The 14603-nt window shown below is 46.5% G+C and overlaps 1 protein-coding gene across 7 annotated transcripts in view; it reads right to left on the bottom strand.

Moving 5' to 3' along the window:
- The window catches only part of IRF2 (interferon regulatory factor 2), a 79827-nt gene that overhangs the window by 5365 nt on the left and 59859 nt on the right, over positions 1 to 14603 (bottom strand). For 6 of the 7 annotated variants that reach the window (XM_038560430.1, XM_038560429.1, XM_038560431.1 and 3 more), the window contains one exon: positions 5002 to 5166. In XM_038560430.1, coding sequence (XP_038416358.1) covers positions 5002 to 5166 — 165 coding nt within the window. The remainder of the gene's footprint in view (positions 1 to 5001; positions 5167 to 14603) is intronic. The other variant, XM_038560426.1, reaches the window with a different exon arrangement.

The raw sequence follows: 14603 nt of genomic DNA, 5'->3' as shown, positions 1-14603 counted from the left end.
CCTAATTACCTCCCAGAAACGCCATCATCTTCTGTTCCTGTCTCCCTTCAAATAGAAACAAACACACAGACGCCAACGGACATGTGTTGCGGGGAGGAGAGCTGGAAATATGTGGACACCAGGGTTCTGGGATTCCAGCACAGCCCCAGCCCCAGCTGCAGGAGGGCCGAGAAGACGCAGACCCTGGGCAGACTACTTGGTTAAGACCTTTGCAGAGACCATGAACGTGATCAGAACGTTCACTGCTCTCATGAGAGACTCCCCAACCCTGGGAAACGAACAAGGTGGGGGGACAGGGGGACTGGGTGATGGGCACTGGGTGTTAGGCTATATGTTGGCGAATCGAACTCCAATAAAAAAATATACAAAAAAAAAGAGTTCATTGCCCTTAAGCATCCAGTTTTCAAAACTTCAGGAAACAGTTTGAGACAAGAAAAGCCATCCGTGGTCTGAGCTGAAATTTTCAGCTAACGCAAATCTTAGTGGAGAGCAGGGCTTCTAAAACAAGATCATCTGCTTCTGAAGTAACTCTAAAGACTCTCCATTATTAGCAAGCTGAGATTTCTAGTTTTTATTGTTTAAAACAACGGCCCTGTGCGCCTGTGACCCAGGAGCAGGAGATGCCCGAAGCTCCGGCCTGAGGACCCGAAGACCCTCCTCTCCCAAGTAAGCACGGCTTCCCCGACGTCACTGGTTCACGGTGCTTTGTTGGGTGTCCACGAGCCCATGTCCCTCTGTCCCCTTGGTTTTCCTTCACTGTTGCCATTCTCAAGATCCCTTCTTATATCACAAATGAACTCACTGCAGCTGCATATCAGCCTGCACTGTTATTTCATTTTCCCTTTCGATGAGTTTGGATTTGGGTTTTTTATTGGTTGTGAATACAACGGAATGAGAAAAAATTGGAGTCGCTTCACTAGCGCGGCACGACTGAATGGAAAGTATTTACAGAGCAGTAACAGGTACATGAGTAGCTCCTTTCAACACTGTGGTCCCAGTTCCCCTGAAAGTGACTGGTGAGAGGGAAGGGGATCAACCCTTGGGCGGGTTGATCTCAGAGATCCTTCTTCCAGAGCTGTGGTTCTAGGATGACACTAGTCTTACGTTCACACACCGCTTCAGCCCAGTTTTTATTGTCAAACCACCTCAGGAACATTCCAGAGAGGGAAACAGGATGTTTAATGTTTAAGCCTTTTTGCATTCTGACATCCGGGCACATTTTCTGGAAGGTTCTTGTTCAACAAGTTTTATTAATAAGATTGACAAGAATTTCTTTCCCTCGATCCTTTCCTCAACTCACTTAGGAAAGCTCAGTCAAAAGGTTCAAGTCAGAGTCCTCTTCATTTCAAAGCACTTCTACCTTAGCCTCACCCAACAAAATGCAAGCCCGCTAGGGTTTCCATAAGGGCCCAAAGTCTTACTGCCAATTGTTGGTCAGTCCACTCTCTCAGTCATAACCAATTAATCCTTTGTATTTTTTTTTCAAGATTTCATTCATTTATTCATGAGAGACACGCACACACACACACACACAGAGAGAGAGAGAGAGAGAGAGAGAGAGGCAGAGACACAGGCAGAGGGAGAAGCAGGCTCCATGCAGGGAGCCCGACGTGGGACTCGATCCCGGGTCTCCAGGATCACACCCTGGGCCGAAGGCAGGTGTTAAGCTGCTGAGCCACCCAGGGATCCCTAATCCTCTGTATTACGCTCTCTTCTCCATCCTCTCGTCCAGCCCTCCACAAAATACTACTATGGCTTTCTCTTACTAAACCATCAATAACCTAGTAAAATCCTGGTGCCATACATACAAGAGGCAAGAGCCCACTATATAGCAGACTTTTAAAGATAAAACGACTGTCCACCGGAGTTTCCCAAGGTTGGGCTCGGGAGATCTCTCTCCAGGATGAAAGTTTTAAGAATCCAACGAGAATTTTATATTGTCTTAAAACACCCAATGCAAGTACTTCCACTCAAAGAAACCACCTCTTTTCTTGCTCACCACAAAATTTAAACCATAGAGAAGACAGACTTGCAAAACGGAATGTGGTTTTGTAATACTACTGGATTATATTTCAATGATCAGGAAGGGTAAAAAAAAAAAAAAAAGAAAGAAAAAAGAAAAATAACAAAACAACAGCCTCCACATACCAGTTTCCTAAGCAAGTGAATGAAATGGTGAGAGGAAGTTGAAATTCAGTTGAATTTCAGTCCAAACAAAGGAAGCTTATCACAAAAAACAGACAAGCAGCCTCTCCTATCAGGGAACATAACGTAAGAAGGGTGAATTACAACCAAAAAAAGCTGCCTTTCGAGGCAGAATGTTATCAAATTCCTTGACCGGAAGACTTCAACCAGCTACTCCGTTAAATTTTCCTAACAGGTAAACTTCGGGTCTGTAAGTTCTGGAAAGGCAGCAGTGAGGAAACATCTTGGCTCCAACCGGTGAGCCTCACTCCAAAAGGTTCTGGAGAATTCAGACAATGAAAACAAGGGAGAGAACGAAAGGCCAGACTGAACAGCCAGGCTCCAACAAAGCTCCTGCTGCCTGCCAGCCTGGCAACTGGGATCCTTCTTTTCAAATCTATGCAAATGTCCTGAAAAGGGTAATGAAATTTTCATTTCTCTCTGCATGGATCAGCTGTTCCTGGGATTCTTCTGCAGAGGCAAAACGCCACTGAGGGCAGACCAGCAAGAAAGACGTCTTTCCAGAACCCTCGAGAAGGCTTCAGGAAGTCTTCAACAGATAAACAGAAAAGTCTATTCTAAAGTTCCAACCCTTGAAAAACAAAACACAAAACAAAAAACACCCAAACCCACATGGGGTGGCATCATGCCCCGCAGCAGCATGATGTAGAACAAAGTCACACATTTTCAGCCATAGCTATGTAAATATAAGCAAAGGAGCCTAGTGTCATCTCAACTGTAAAATTAAGGCATAAACAGGCTGCTCTGTTCCCCCCCCCACGCCCCCCATCGTAGGCCGTGGATCTCAGGGCAGTGGATGTGTTCCCAACCACGGAGCCCCGTGGATCGTCCGGGGCAGCACCACAGTGGGAGGGTTAAGAACAGGCTTTTGGCACCAGCCACCTGTAGGCAGAGTCTATCCATGTTGCCAATTGTTCTTCCCTGGACACACTGCTTTGCCCACAACTGGCCTTAGGTTCCTAATTTTTTTTTTAAAGAATTTTTTTTTAATTTTTTTATTTATTTATGATAGTCACACACAGAGAGAGAGAGAGAGGCAGAGACACAGGCAGAGGGAGAAGCAGGCTCCATGCACCGGGAGCCCGACGTGGGATTCGATCCCGGGTCTCCAGGATCGTGCCCTGGGCCAAAGGCAGGCGCTAAACCGCTGCGCCACCCAGGGATCCCCAGGTTCCTAATTTTTTTTTTTTTAAAGATGTAATAATGATGATACCCAGGCTGACAGGGTTCTTCTCCTGATAATTAAGCAAAGTCAGTGGATTCCAAGCAGTTAGCACAGGTCCTGGGGCACAATAAACAGACAACACACAGCAGTTATTTATCCCTGGAGCCTGGCAAAGGCCAAAACGGAACTCTGACGCGTAGGAGCTCAAAGCGTGATGAGTAAACCACTAATGACAAGCTTATCCTGTTTGACAGATTATAAGCTTCCTGTAGCCAAGGTCTGCTCTCACATCCCCTTCGCGTTCCTGGCATGGAACAAAGTGAGGATCTCGAGGACCTTACGTGAAACCGGCCAATCACAGAAGGACAAATGCTGCGTGAGTCCACTCTCCTCAGTTTCGGAGAGTGGCCTAGTCCACAGAGGCAGAAAGTGGAGCGGGGGGCTGCCAGGGCCTGGGGACCTGGTGTTGACCGGGGACAGAGTTTTAGTTTTGCAAGATGAGAAAGTACTGGAGCTGGGAGGTGGCGATGGTTGCACAACAACGCAAATGCAATTCCTGCCGCCAAAATGTGCACTTAAAAATAGCAAAAATGGCAAATTTTGTGCTATGTCCATTTAACCACAGGTTAAAAAAATAAGCTAAAGAGATAGAAAGCGGGTGTTCAGGCGAAGAGAAGGGTCGCTTAGTGGCTGACAATTCACAAAGAACCTGTCATTTGAATCAACCTAATTCTACTACTGTGTGCCAGTCACCAGAGCGTCATCCTAAGTGAAGGACGCTCTGTCTGGCAGCACAGAAAGGATCCTGGGAAGTGTATTAGAGCTGCCTGTACTGACTCTTGATAGGGCCTCTTTTTTTCTCTCTATTTTTAACGTTCGCAAGCAATAACATTGACTCAGAATTTATATTTCCTAATTATCGAGTCTGCAGAAAATGAAACGGAGATCATGGGACAGTGTAAGACGATGTAATGGTGGCAGATGAAGGAGCCACCACTTTGTTGCGTAAGGATGGAAGAAACAACAGAATCCGGTTCTGATCCTAGGATTGTCTGAGTCAACTTCTGGGTTGTTATGGGGCCCTCCCCCGGGGAATCAGATCTGGGCTCAGGCACCTGGCCTGATTAGAAGCTGTATTGAACTGAAAAAGAAGGGGAAAAAGTAAACATGGTGGGATGGAATGTGGCTCGAGGTCTCCAGGTTGGGTTCAAGTCCTGACCAAACACTCACCGACCATGTTATGTTCCCTAGAACACATGACTTCCCTTCCAGAAATTCTGTAGGAGCTGAAAGGGATGGTCTTCAAGGTTCGATCCAGCTTGGTCAAACTCAGATTCCACTGGAAACACCCTTCCGGATTTCTTATAATTTATGCAATAACATAGACTTCGACGAACTACTTCTCCCAAGAAATATTGTTAGTCATGCACGAAAAAGTTATGGGTGATCGAGTAAAGAAATGCTGTGGCCGTGTCTTCTGAGAACAAAAGTACCCAAGAAGATGTTCGTGGAGAAAACAAAGCAAGAATAATCCCCAGGATGGAGAAGTGAAGCAGGTGCCCCCCGCCCCCTGAAGGACTGCCCCACACCCATCCTTGCTCAGCTCCAGAGGTTCCCTCCAACCCTCTTACCTGCATAGGAAGACACGGGGGAAATCTGCAGAGGGTAGAGCTCACTCATGCTGACCGGCTGCTCGTCACTCTCGGTGGTCACCTCTACAACTTGGCAAATGTCCGGAGGATTAGTGACAATCTCTTGATCGTCGATGTTGCTGTCCAGATGTGACTGTCCTACAACTTCAAAGAGATGACAGCCATCATGCCCTGATGCCTGACTCACGACTCTAGCACGCACTCTCAAGGAAGACAAGCTTTCCCCAGAGTTGAATCATCAGGAATCAGATTCTCAGCCACATGTCATCTGCCGTGAAACTGAAGAACAGCCTTAGCTTTGGGTTTATGTCTCCAGAGAAGCATCTTGCCAGTATCCTGCCTCCCGGGGCTATTTCCAGCGTGCTGGCCAATGGTGCTTACACGTGGCCATGTCCCAAACTCAATCCAGTCATAGCCAAGCCTGCAGGACCAAAGGCTGCAGCCAGAGCTAGCCCCAGGGCCAGACAGACAGTGCTTTGAACTTGACCCACTTCTGTCCTCTGCTCTTCCACCAAAGGAAGGAAGCTGCCGTGCTGTTTTCCAGGTCTGGGTCCACAGAGACATAATCAAATCTTACTAAGGAGAAAGGACCACCCAAATCCACTCCACTGCATCCTTTCCAGCTGAGGGTGCTCTGTTCGGGCTCCCAGCCCTTCCCTGCCCTCCGGGCACCATGACCACTGGAGGAAATATCAGAACCACGGAACAGAGCAGCCTAACACAGACCAGCCCCACCAGCTCCCCAGGACGCTGACAAGATGAATTCCCACCACCCTGGTTCTGGATTCTGCCTCGACTTGCTTTTAATTAAACTTTTCAGTTTGAGGTCATTGTAGATTCACATACAGTTTGGAGAAATAATAGAGAGATCCTGTGTCCTGTGTGCCTTTACCCAATCTCCTCTAATGGCTACATCTCAGAAAACTCTAGCACAGTATTAGGATATTGACACTGATAACTCTACACTGCTTGTTCAGATTTCTTCACTCCTACCTGTATTCCTCTGTGTGTAGATGTGTGTCTACGTGTGTGTGTGTGTCTACATATGTGCAATTAAGTTTTATGCAATTTTATCACATACAGAGTTTCGTGTGTTTGCCAGCACAGTCAAAATACAAAACAGGTCCATCCTCACAAGCATCTCCTATATACCCACCTCTGTCAGCCTCTCCTCCCCACCGTCTCTGACCCCTGACATCCACTCATCTGTTCCCCACTTCTATAATTTTTGTCATTTCAAGGATGTTTCATAAATGAGCTCACATGGTAACCGTGGGAGATTAGCTCCCCCGCCCCCCCTCAGTATAATTCCCTGGAGATTCATTCAACCTGCTGTGTCTACAGAGCTCCTTTCCCCTGCTGAGTACTATTCCATGGTGTGGATATACCACAGTCTGCTTAACTACTCATGCATTGAAGGACTTCTGGGTTGTTTCCGGTCTTAGGCTATTCCAAATACAGCTGCCATGAGGGACATGGCACACATGCCATACAGGCTTTGTATGAACCTAAGCTTCCAGTTCTCTGGGACCAATCAATGCCTAAGAGCACAACTGCTGGATCACATGGGAACTTCATGTTCCATTTTACAAGAAACTGCCAAACTGTTGCTTGACGTGGCTATACTGTTTGACATTCCCACCAGCAATGTGTGGATGGTCTAATTCATGGTCATTCTTGCCAGCTTTTGGTGTTGTCACTATTTTTCTACTTCAGCCACTCTGAAAGGTGTGTAGTGGTATCTCATGGTGGTTTTCATTTCAATGACCCTAAGGCCCTCCCCTACTTTCAAACAGAACTGACCTTATACTTGTTGGCCATTGGCCAAATGACATACCCCTAAAAACTGGCACTGATAAACAAATGGAAACAACAAAGGAGTAATAAGGTTTTCCCAAGGGCCTCAGAATACTTGGCGATCATAGTCAATGTTTTACTCATCCCTGTGTAAGTGATTTCTAACATTTCCACCCATGAGAACGACAAGCAAGCCATCCTAATCCTTTTATCAATTAAGAAGCCCAGTCACAAAAAAAAAAAAAAAAAAAAAAAAAAAAAGAAGAAGAAGCCCAGTCACAGAGAGGTAGATTCACCTCTCCGAAGGCACACAGTCCAGATTACGCGCAGCGCTCCCACGTCCCTCACATTTTCTTGACCATCAAGTTAGGCAAAAAGGCCTAACCACATTCCAATCTTCCTGAGAAATCTGCCATCGTGGACAAGTTCTTGTTTTAACTGCTCAGTATTTTAATTGCTCCAGGATTTTTGTTTATAAATGAGTTCCGGTTTTAATTGCTTTTTGGAGAGAGATGAAATGACTAGCACGAGGTGGAGAGAACATGACCTGATTCTATTCAGAGAAGGCTTGAGAGGGGAGTGAGAATTCTCGAGTTCTGGAACGAAGAGAGGAAAGGCACCCGCGAGGCTGGGGGAAGGAGATGTGGGGATGTGATAACCATCCACAAAGCCCTGGCATTCAGAGAGGAAGGGAAATGGAATGTTGTTTAGGTTCTCCTGGAGGGGATGAAATTAAAGAAAAGGACGACAGGCTATATATGGCAGGCAGACTCCCAAATTCTTATTTTATCCTTTGGACCGTCCCATTTGAGCATGAAGAGCATCAATTATGTAGTTCACCAGACACAGACTGAGCACCGACACTGACCTCTCTCCGGTTTCTGCTGCCTCTTCTCCCACGGAAGATAAAACGGTAGGAAAACAAGATTTTCCCAAGTCCTAAAAGCAGTGGGCAGATGGAAACCAAACGGGGCCCGCGTGTATGCATGCGTGTGTCTGAGGAGGGGCTGGCCAAGAGCGATACCCTGCCCAGTAGGGCAATCAAGGTCTTCGACAAATTTGACTGACATCAAAACCACTCTAACTTCCAGAACTTCAAAATTCAATTCTCGGTTGCACCGTCCTTCCAAGTAGACAGCAAGTGAGCTGGTCGTTTATGCAATGGCAGCAGCTCAAGTGTCTTCCCATCGTAACAGCCCCTTGCTCTGACCTGGGATTCTCTCCCTCCCTGCCTTTCCCCATAATGCCCAACTCATTCAACTCACAGAAGATTTATTGTGCATCTACTCTGTAGGAGGCCTTGTTGTCAAGTACTAAGGGGGCAGAGGGCCTGGTTTGTGAGGACTCTGGTAGGGCTGTAGGCCAGCACACAATGCTCTGGAGGTGAAGTTTAGGACAGTTGTGAAGGGAGGGGGGCCGGGGAGAGTCCACACCAAACGAGTTGAGAAAGTGGAGTATTTTTCCCCCCAGTTTGAGGAATCAAAGGCTTCAATGAGGCAGTAACGCGTGGGTTGGGTGGGAAGGGGAGGCTGAGCAACAGGCAGTATTCAGAAGGCCTCTTTCTAGAGCTTTTCCTGACCATCCCTCACCCCAACCCCCAGAACAGACTGACCTCTCCTTCCAGATTGCCTCTCACCCACTTGCCCCCGCTGCTTGTCCAAAATTACAATGTGACACAACCTCGTGACACTTCCCTGACTTTCTACCCCATATCACAAGTTAACTTTTTATTTGTACGCATCACTTCCCAACCAAATTGTGGCTCCTGAGAGAGTTGAGAACCGGGATTAAAACTTTCTGTACCAAGGCCTAGCACAGGCTCAGGACTCATGCCTGAGAACAGCTCAGTGAACCGCTGCTAAACACACAGATGAATGAAACAGACCGAGGCTCACGGACTGGAGCCAGGGTCCCATAGGAGATCAGGACCACTTGCAGATGCCGGATGTGGCAATGAGAGTCTCCCACCAAATTTTAAGACTCGTGGCAAGTGGGCTTTTCAGAACCTAGAGGAAGTGATGAAGACAGAGTGGGCCGTGGTTGCCAGAAGCTGGGGGTAAGGTGAGGAAATGTTAGGGGGTGATAAAATGTCCTAGGCCTTGAAGATAGTGGTGGTTACACAACTGAGTGCTTCTGCCAGAATTCTAGAACTATACACTGAAGAGGGGTTACTTTGTTGTTTTTTCAATTAACATCTCAACATCGGTGGGAGCCCAACTCACAATCTGCAAGCCCAAAGGAGAAGCAAGGAAGTCCCAACATCTGAGATGCTCTCTGGATGTGCTTTAGGCACTACCCCTAATCAACTGATCGATCTGTCACTCGTTCTCTCTCTCTCTCTCTTTCTCTCTCTCCCTGAACGACTAACCTTTGCCCCAAGGGACGACCTAGACAGTAACACTGACTCTTGACGGTCATGAGACACACACACAGCAAACTGTTAGCAATCTGCTATGGCGAATCAAGTCAGGAGCAGCACCGTGCTAGGTGCCCAAGTATCCTGACTGATAAGTAATAGTAACAAAACCAAACACTTCCTGAGCACTTCTCTTTGCCTCTCCCACTCACCCCTGACCTCCCACCTGGAAGCCTCCACAACCCCATGAGGAAGGTACGATTATGGTCCTCATTCTAGGCATGAGGAAAGGCGTCACGGAGAGTTAAATATTTATTCAAGGTCAGACGGCCAGTAAGTGACAGAACCAGAAGTCAAATTCCACACTCCCAGATGTGGAGGTGCAACTCAAATTCTCCGCAGAACCACCTCTCCAATCAAAAGAGCTCATTAAGTGCCTACCTGGCTGCTCCTGGCTTTCTAAGCCCATCTGGGGATAAAACCTTAAGAATCTCACTTTAATGAAACTCTGGGCTCACAACAGCAGTAGTGACATTGCTTTTCAGCAGCTCTGTATTGGGTGCCAAGGAAATTCTCCAATGATCAGAGGAGCTAGGAATCCACTAAGCTTCTCTAGCACATCAGGTCAGCCCATCAGGAAAAGAGTCACCCACAGGAATGTAATTTTATCTGGACCTAGTTGCTGAGAATTACAACAATATTATTCATGGCTGCTTACTGATGACCAGTTTGGTTCCTTAAAAGGTCATTCTAACTTTATTAACAATTGCTGACGTAACGTAGGGCTCCACCTGAGAAAGCAGTTGCCCCTGTGCCTCACAGAAAGCTTTGAATACCAGAGACTATTAGAAACAAAAATAAGGGTCTCTGGTGGAGGAGGGGGTGGGGTCCCATGTTGGTCCTACCACTTTACAGCTAAAAAAAGCAGAAACCCAGAGAGGCCACAGAGACTGCCAAGGTCACCCAAGTAGCTGTAGGGTTGAGCATAGAGCTTATCGGTGGGCATAGAAAATCAGGCCATCAGCATGGTAGCATGGAGAGAAATTTCTTCTTGATCTCATCCAAAGAATGGAATCTGTTACTCTTAGCGCTGACAATGTGGCACAGATGGAGGCTACTTTCCTTACTCAAATATATTTTAATATACTTTTGATAATATCATCATAATACTATTTAACCACCTTCTCACTATCCAGTGATTTTTTTTTCCATTACACTCATTTTGTGCTCCCAACAACCTGTTGAGGTGGGCAGGATCAGCATTATTATTCCCATTTTATATTTCAAGAAATGCAGTCTCAGAATGGCTACGGAATTTGCTCAAGGTCATGTGGTAAGTAAAAATCTACAGAGGTAGGTCTAGAACCTATGTCTTTTAACTTCTAAACTCCGTGTGTATGTGTTTTAAATGAAATGCAGCCATGATTTGGGTTAGAGGCCCAAGATCCACAGTGAGAGACGGTCACTAGGGGGCTAATAATTTCAGAGAATGGACTTCTGTCCTTGCATGGGCCAGACCTCCCCAGCTGCATCAACAAGTTGATGATGTAGGTCAGGGCAAAGCAAGAGTGTGACTGGGGCAGTATCCACTCTTCACTCTCAAGAGCAAACAGTACCACATGCTACTGTAAAGGGAAGTAAAGGGAAGCCAATCACCTGCTCCAATAAAATCTCGGTCAAGTTAATCAATGTATCTCAAGGGTCAATGGTCTGGGAGCAGAGATGTGGGTGAGACTTCTTGGGGTAGCAGCCTACACCTGCCAGCAGAACTGCCAAACATCCATGTCTTCTGGGCTGTGTGGACAAGCCCTAACAGCCGCTGCACAAGGACAACACACATAGCCCACCTCGCTTTCTCACTGGACAGGCACATGGAAGTCAAAATGTTCAGAATAATTCAAGTTCAAAAGCAAATATAAAAGGAGTCACCAGGGACCAGGTCACCAGGATTCTGGGGACCCGAGAGAGACTCTGGTCCTCATCCTGGGGGTAACAGTGAAATGCTGAGATTGGCATTTTTTTTAAATCTCTCTGTATAGAGAATGAATGGGGCAGGGGCAGAATGGAAGCTGAGCCCTGGCAAGAGCGAAGGTGACTGAGGGTACTATCAGAAAAAGAAAGAAGGGGATGGATTTGAGAAATACGAAGAAAGACAGGAGGAGCTGATGATTAATTATAAACACAGTAGGTAGCAAGGGAGAGGAGACGGTGATAAATATAGAGCCCCATAAATAGATGGCAGGTTTCGTGGGCAAAGAAAAACTTCTCAAGATTGTAAACACCATAACCAAACTACTGCCAGGATACTGTGCCGGCACATGGTAACTGAGAGAGTCCCATGCAGTTCCACCTCTGTGACCAGGCTTTCCCAGGTCCAGTTTGCTAAGGAAAAATAAGGTACACTATCGGTTCTGGGTCTGGGTATATTGTGACATTTGGATTTTACATCTCACTTGGAGTTTCATATTGCTCAGAGTTTTCTAGGAGTTCTAGTAAAATCGGAGGCTTTGTCTCCTGAGGGGCGAACAGCTCAGCCCTCTCCGGAGAAGGCGAGAGGCACACAGCCCACCTAGAAAGAGCACAGAAGACTTTCACTGCCCCCCCTTACGGGGTGGGGTGGGGGACTTCCATCTAAAGAGCCACCTCAAGCTATTATTGATCTTGTAGATGGGAGTTTTTGTTTTGTTTTGTAAAAACATTGCTTACATTGTAAGCACCAGGAAAAAGAGCAGAAAAGAACAGTGAACAAAGGGGCTGGAAAAAAGATGAAGACACAATTCTACAGCCTAGCGTCACCTCTGGCCATCCGCAAATCATTATGAATTCTGGTGCCAGAGGCTGCCAACCTTGAGTCATAACCATGAGGCCCTCGTGGGGACCCAAAGGTGGTCTCTACGTCGTGATTCTCTTCTCTTGCGGCTGCAGTCCTCCCTGGTGATACCGGAGTTCCTAAGCTTGTCTACAGGAGCTACCCAAGCCTAACTTTTCAAGACAGTCAAATTTGGAAGCAATTACTCACAAAAGTACATCCTATCAGGTGCATCTTGGGCAGACAAAATCCAAATTGCCTTATTTCCTAATTGCCATCCGTCTAGTCACTAAGGATTGCTTGATTTACTGTGGAGTCATGAATAGTCCCCCTGTTTCACAGCAATCTTTGCTTTATTGAAGGGTGGGGTTACCTTTTATCAAGAAACACAATGGGGTTATAAAGCACTGCCTAGGCAAGTCACACAGAACGTCCGCACCTGCAAACTTTTTACGCTGCCTGGAGATGATTTCAATACAGCTCAGCAAAAAGCACTGCTAACCTGGGCAAGATGCCAGCGGGGTATTGTCAGAACAATTCAACATGTTGCTGGCGTCTTCCGCTTCCTAAAACCAGAAGTCACCCCACACAAAAAAGAATTCAATGCTCAAGAAAAGTAAAAATAAGAATAGAAGGTTTTTTTTTTTTTTTTTTTTTTTTTACCCCTACCCTTTCAAAGGAAAGCCGGGTCAGGTCTTTGGGCGTGCTAACCTGTGCATTTAATCAGACAGGAGAGATGAACATTAAGAGACACTTGATGGGGTGAGCACTGGGTGTTATGTGTTGGCAAATCGAACTCCAGTAATAATTAAAAAAATATATATATATATATAAATTTTTAAAAAAATAGAACAGAAAAAGAGACAAGTCTTAAGGATTGAGACATCGTGCTCCTTTTGGGTGTGGACAGCCGGCTGAATCAGAAAGGGCCTTCTGCTGTCAAGGACACGAAGGCAAGACCAGGGCCCGGCCCGCCGACAGCCACAAGTGTGCTCATGTGTGCGTGTGTATGCAAGCCTGTGTGTGTCTTCCTGCTGTAATTTGTGGCGAGAATAAAAGCAAAACATAGCAGCAATCAAGCAAGAGTCCCGGTGCCAGGGCAACGGTACGTTCCCTGCATTGTACTGGATTACGCTCACAGTGACCTCCACCCCGTCTGGAAGAAAACTGCGCTGGGTGGCTGGCCTCCACTGTATTAGCTTATTGATTTTCCATCTCTTTCCCTCGCCTAAGAACCTACCAGACAATGTGAAAAACTGCTATCATCGAAAACACTCGTTTCAGTTCCCAAATTAAATCTTATCAACAACATGTGCTTAGAAAAGCAGAAAGAAAACGCCGGGAAGCCTTCTTCCTCTGGGCCCAAACACAGAACTGGCATGAACTCTGGCTTCAGGACCAAATGAACTAAAAGCAAGAAATGGTGTTGTTTTTAAATAAGGCATTTTTTAAAAGGTTGAGAGAGTTGCTCTCAAATTCCACAGTGGCCTTGGAGTCGGAATCCCTGCGTTTCTCACCTCTGTGCACGAATCACAGAGGCTGGGGATGGCTAATGGATGGATGGTCACCGCGGGAGCGGAGACCGAGTGCTGTGAAGGGTTTAAAACTGGAGACAGTGCTACTGTTAACTGTGATCACAAATGACCCCCTTCTTTAAAATACTTGCATGGGGGCGCCTGGGTGGCTCAGTGGTTGAGCGTTTGCCTTTGGCTCAGGGTGTGATCCCGGGGTCCTGGGATCGAGTCCCTAGCAGGCTACCCATAGGGAGACTGCTTCTCCCTCTGCCTATGTCTCTGTCTCTCTCTCTGCATCTCTTAAGAATAAATAAAGTCTTAAAAAAATAAGATAAAAATAAAATACTTGGCATGGATCCACTTGGTATATTATTACATACCTTTGTAAGGGCCGCCAACTAATTAGAGATATTCAAATTCCTTTTACTGCCATCCACTATTAGTTTATTATTAGGCCAAGGAAGAGACTCATTTAATCCAGCAGGTGGTTTTCCAACCAAACAGGGGCATCCGTCTTTGCCCTGGAAGTAAGGACTCATTAAATGAGCACCAACCCCCATAGCACCAATCATACCAAAGGGCAAAGAACAATCAGCCTGACAGAGAATTTACATGCCAAAGACTCCACCAAATGTTTAAAAAAAAAAAAAGTAAAGAAAACTCTGTATTTGCCATTTTATCTGAGGCTGAATTCACCTCGTAAATGAAGGAGAGCTTAAAACCAACCAGCTCACTCGAAATAGCTGAATCTTAAGAAAAAGTGCCTGGAGTCTTGGCAAACATTTTCTTTCTTTTTTTTTCTTTAAAGGGCTCCACGGGCAAGGCTTTCCAGAGGCTGCCTGCTGGGAAGAGGAAGACAGATGAGAACCCAGGGGGGGTTGAAGCAGCTCCAGGCTAAGGGAGCACTGGTCAGGCAAGGCCTTATTCCCCAGGGGAGGTGGTAACACTGGGGGGGGGGGGGGGGGCTGTTATCTGTCCTGCTCTGCTCCCATCCTTCCCTCACGCTGCACTTGCATTCAAGGGATCCCCTGCATACATCCCCCTGCTTCCCAAACTCCAAAACCCAGAGGAAGAGGCGGAGGGGGGATACTGACACTCGTAGCAT

Source organism: Canis lupus, chromosome 16, assembly GCF_011100685.1.
Source record: "Canis lupus familiaris isolate Mischka breed German Shepherd chromosome 16, alternate assembly UU_Cfam_GSD_1.0, whole genome shotgun sequence".
Classification (NCBI taxonomy): Eukaryota; Metazoa; Chordata; class Mammalia; order Carnivora; family Canidae; genus Canis; species Canis lupus.
The sequence above is the reverse complement of the archived record's forward strand: the minus strand, read 5'-3'. Positions and strand labels throughout refer to the sequence as shown.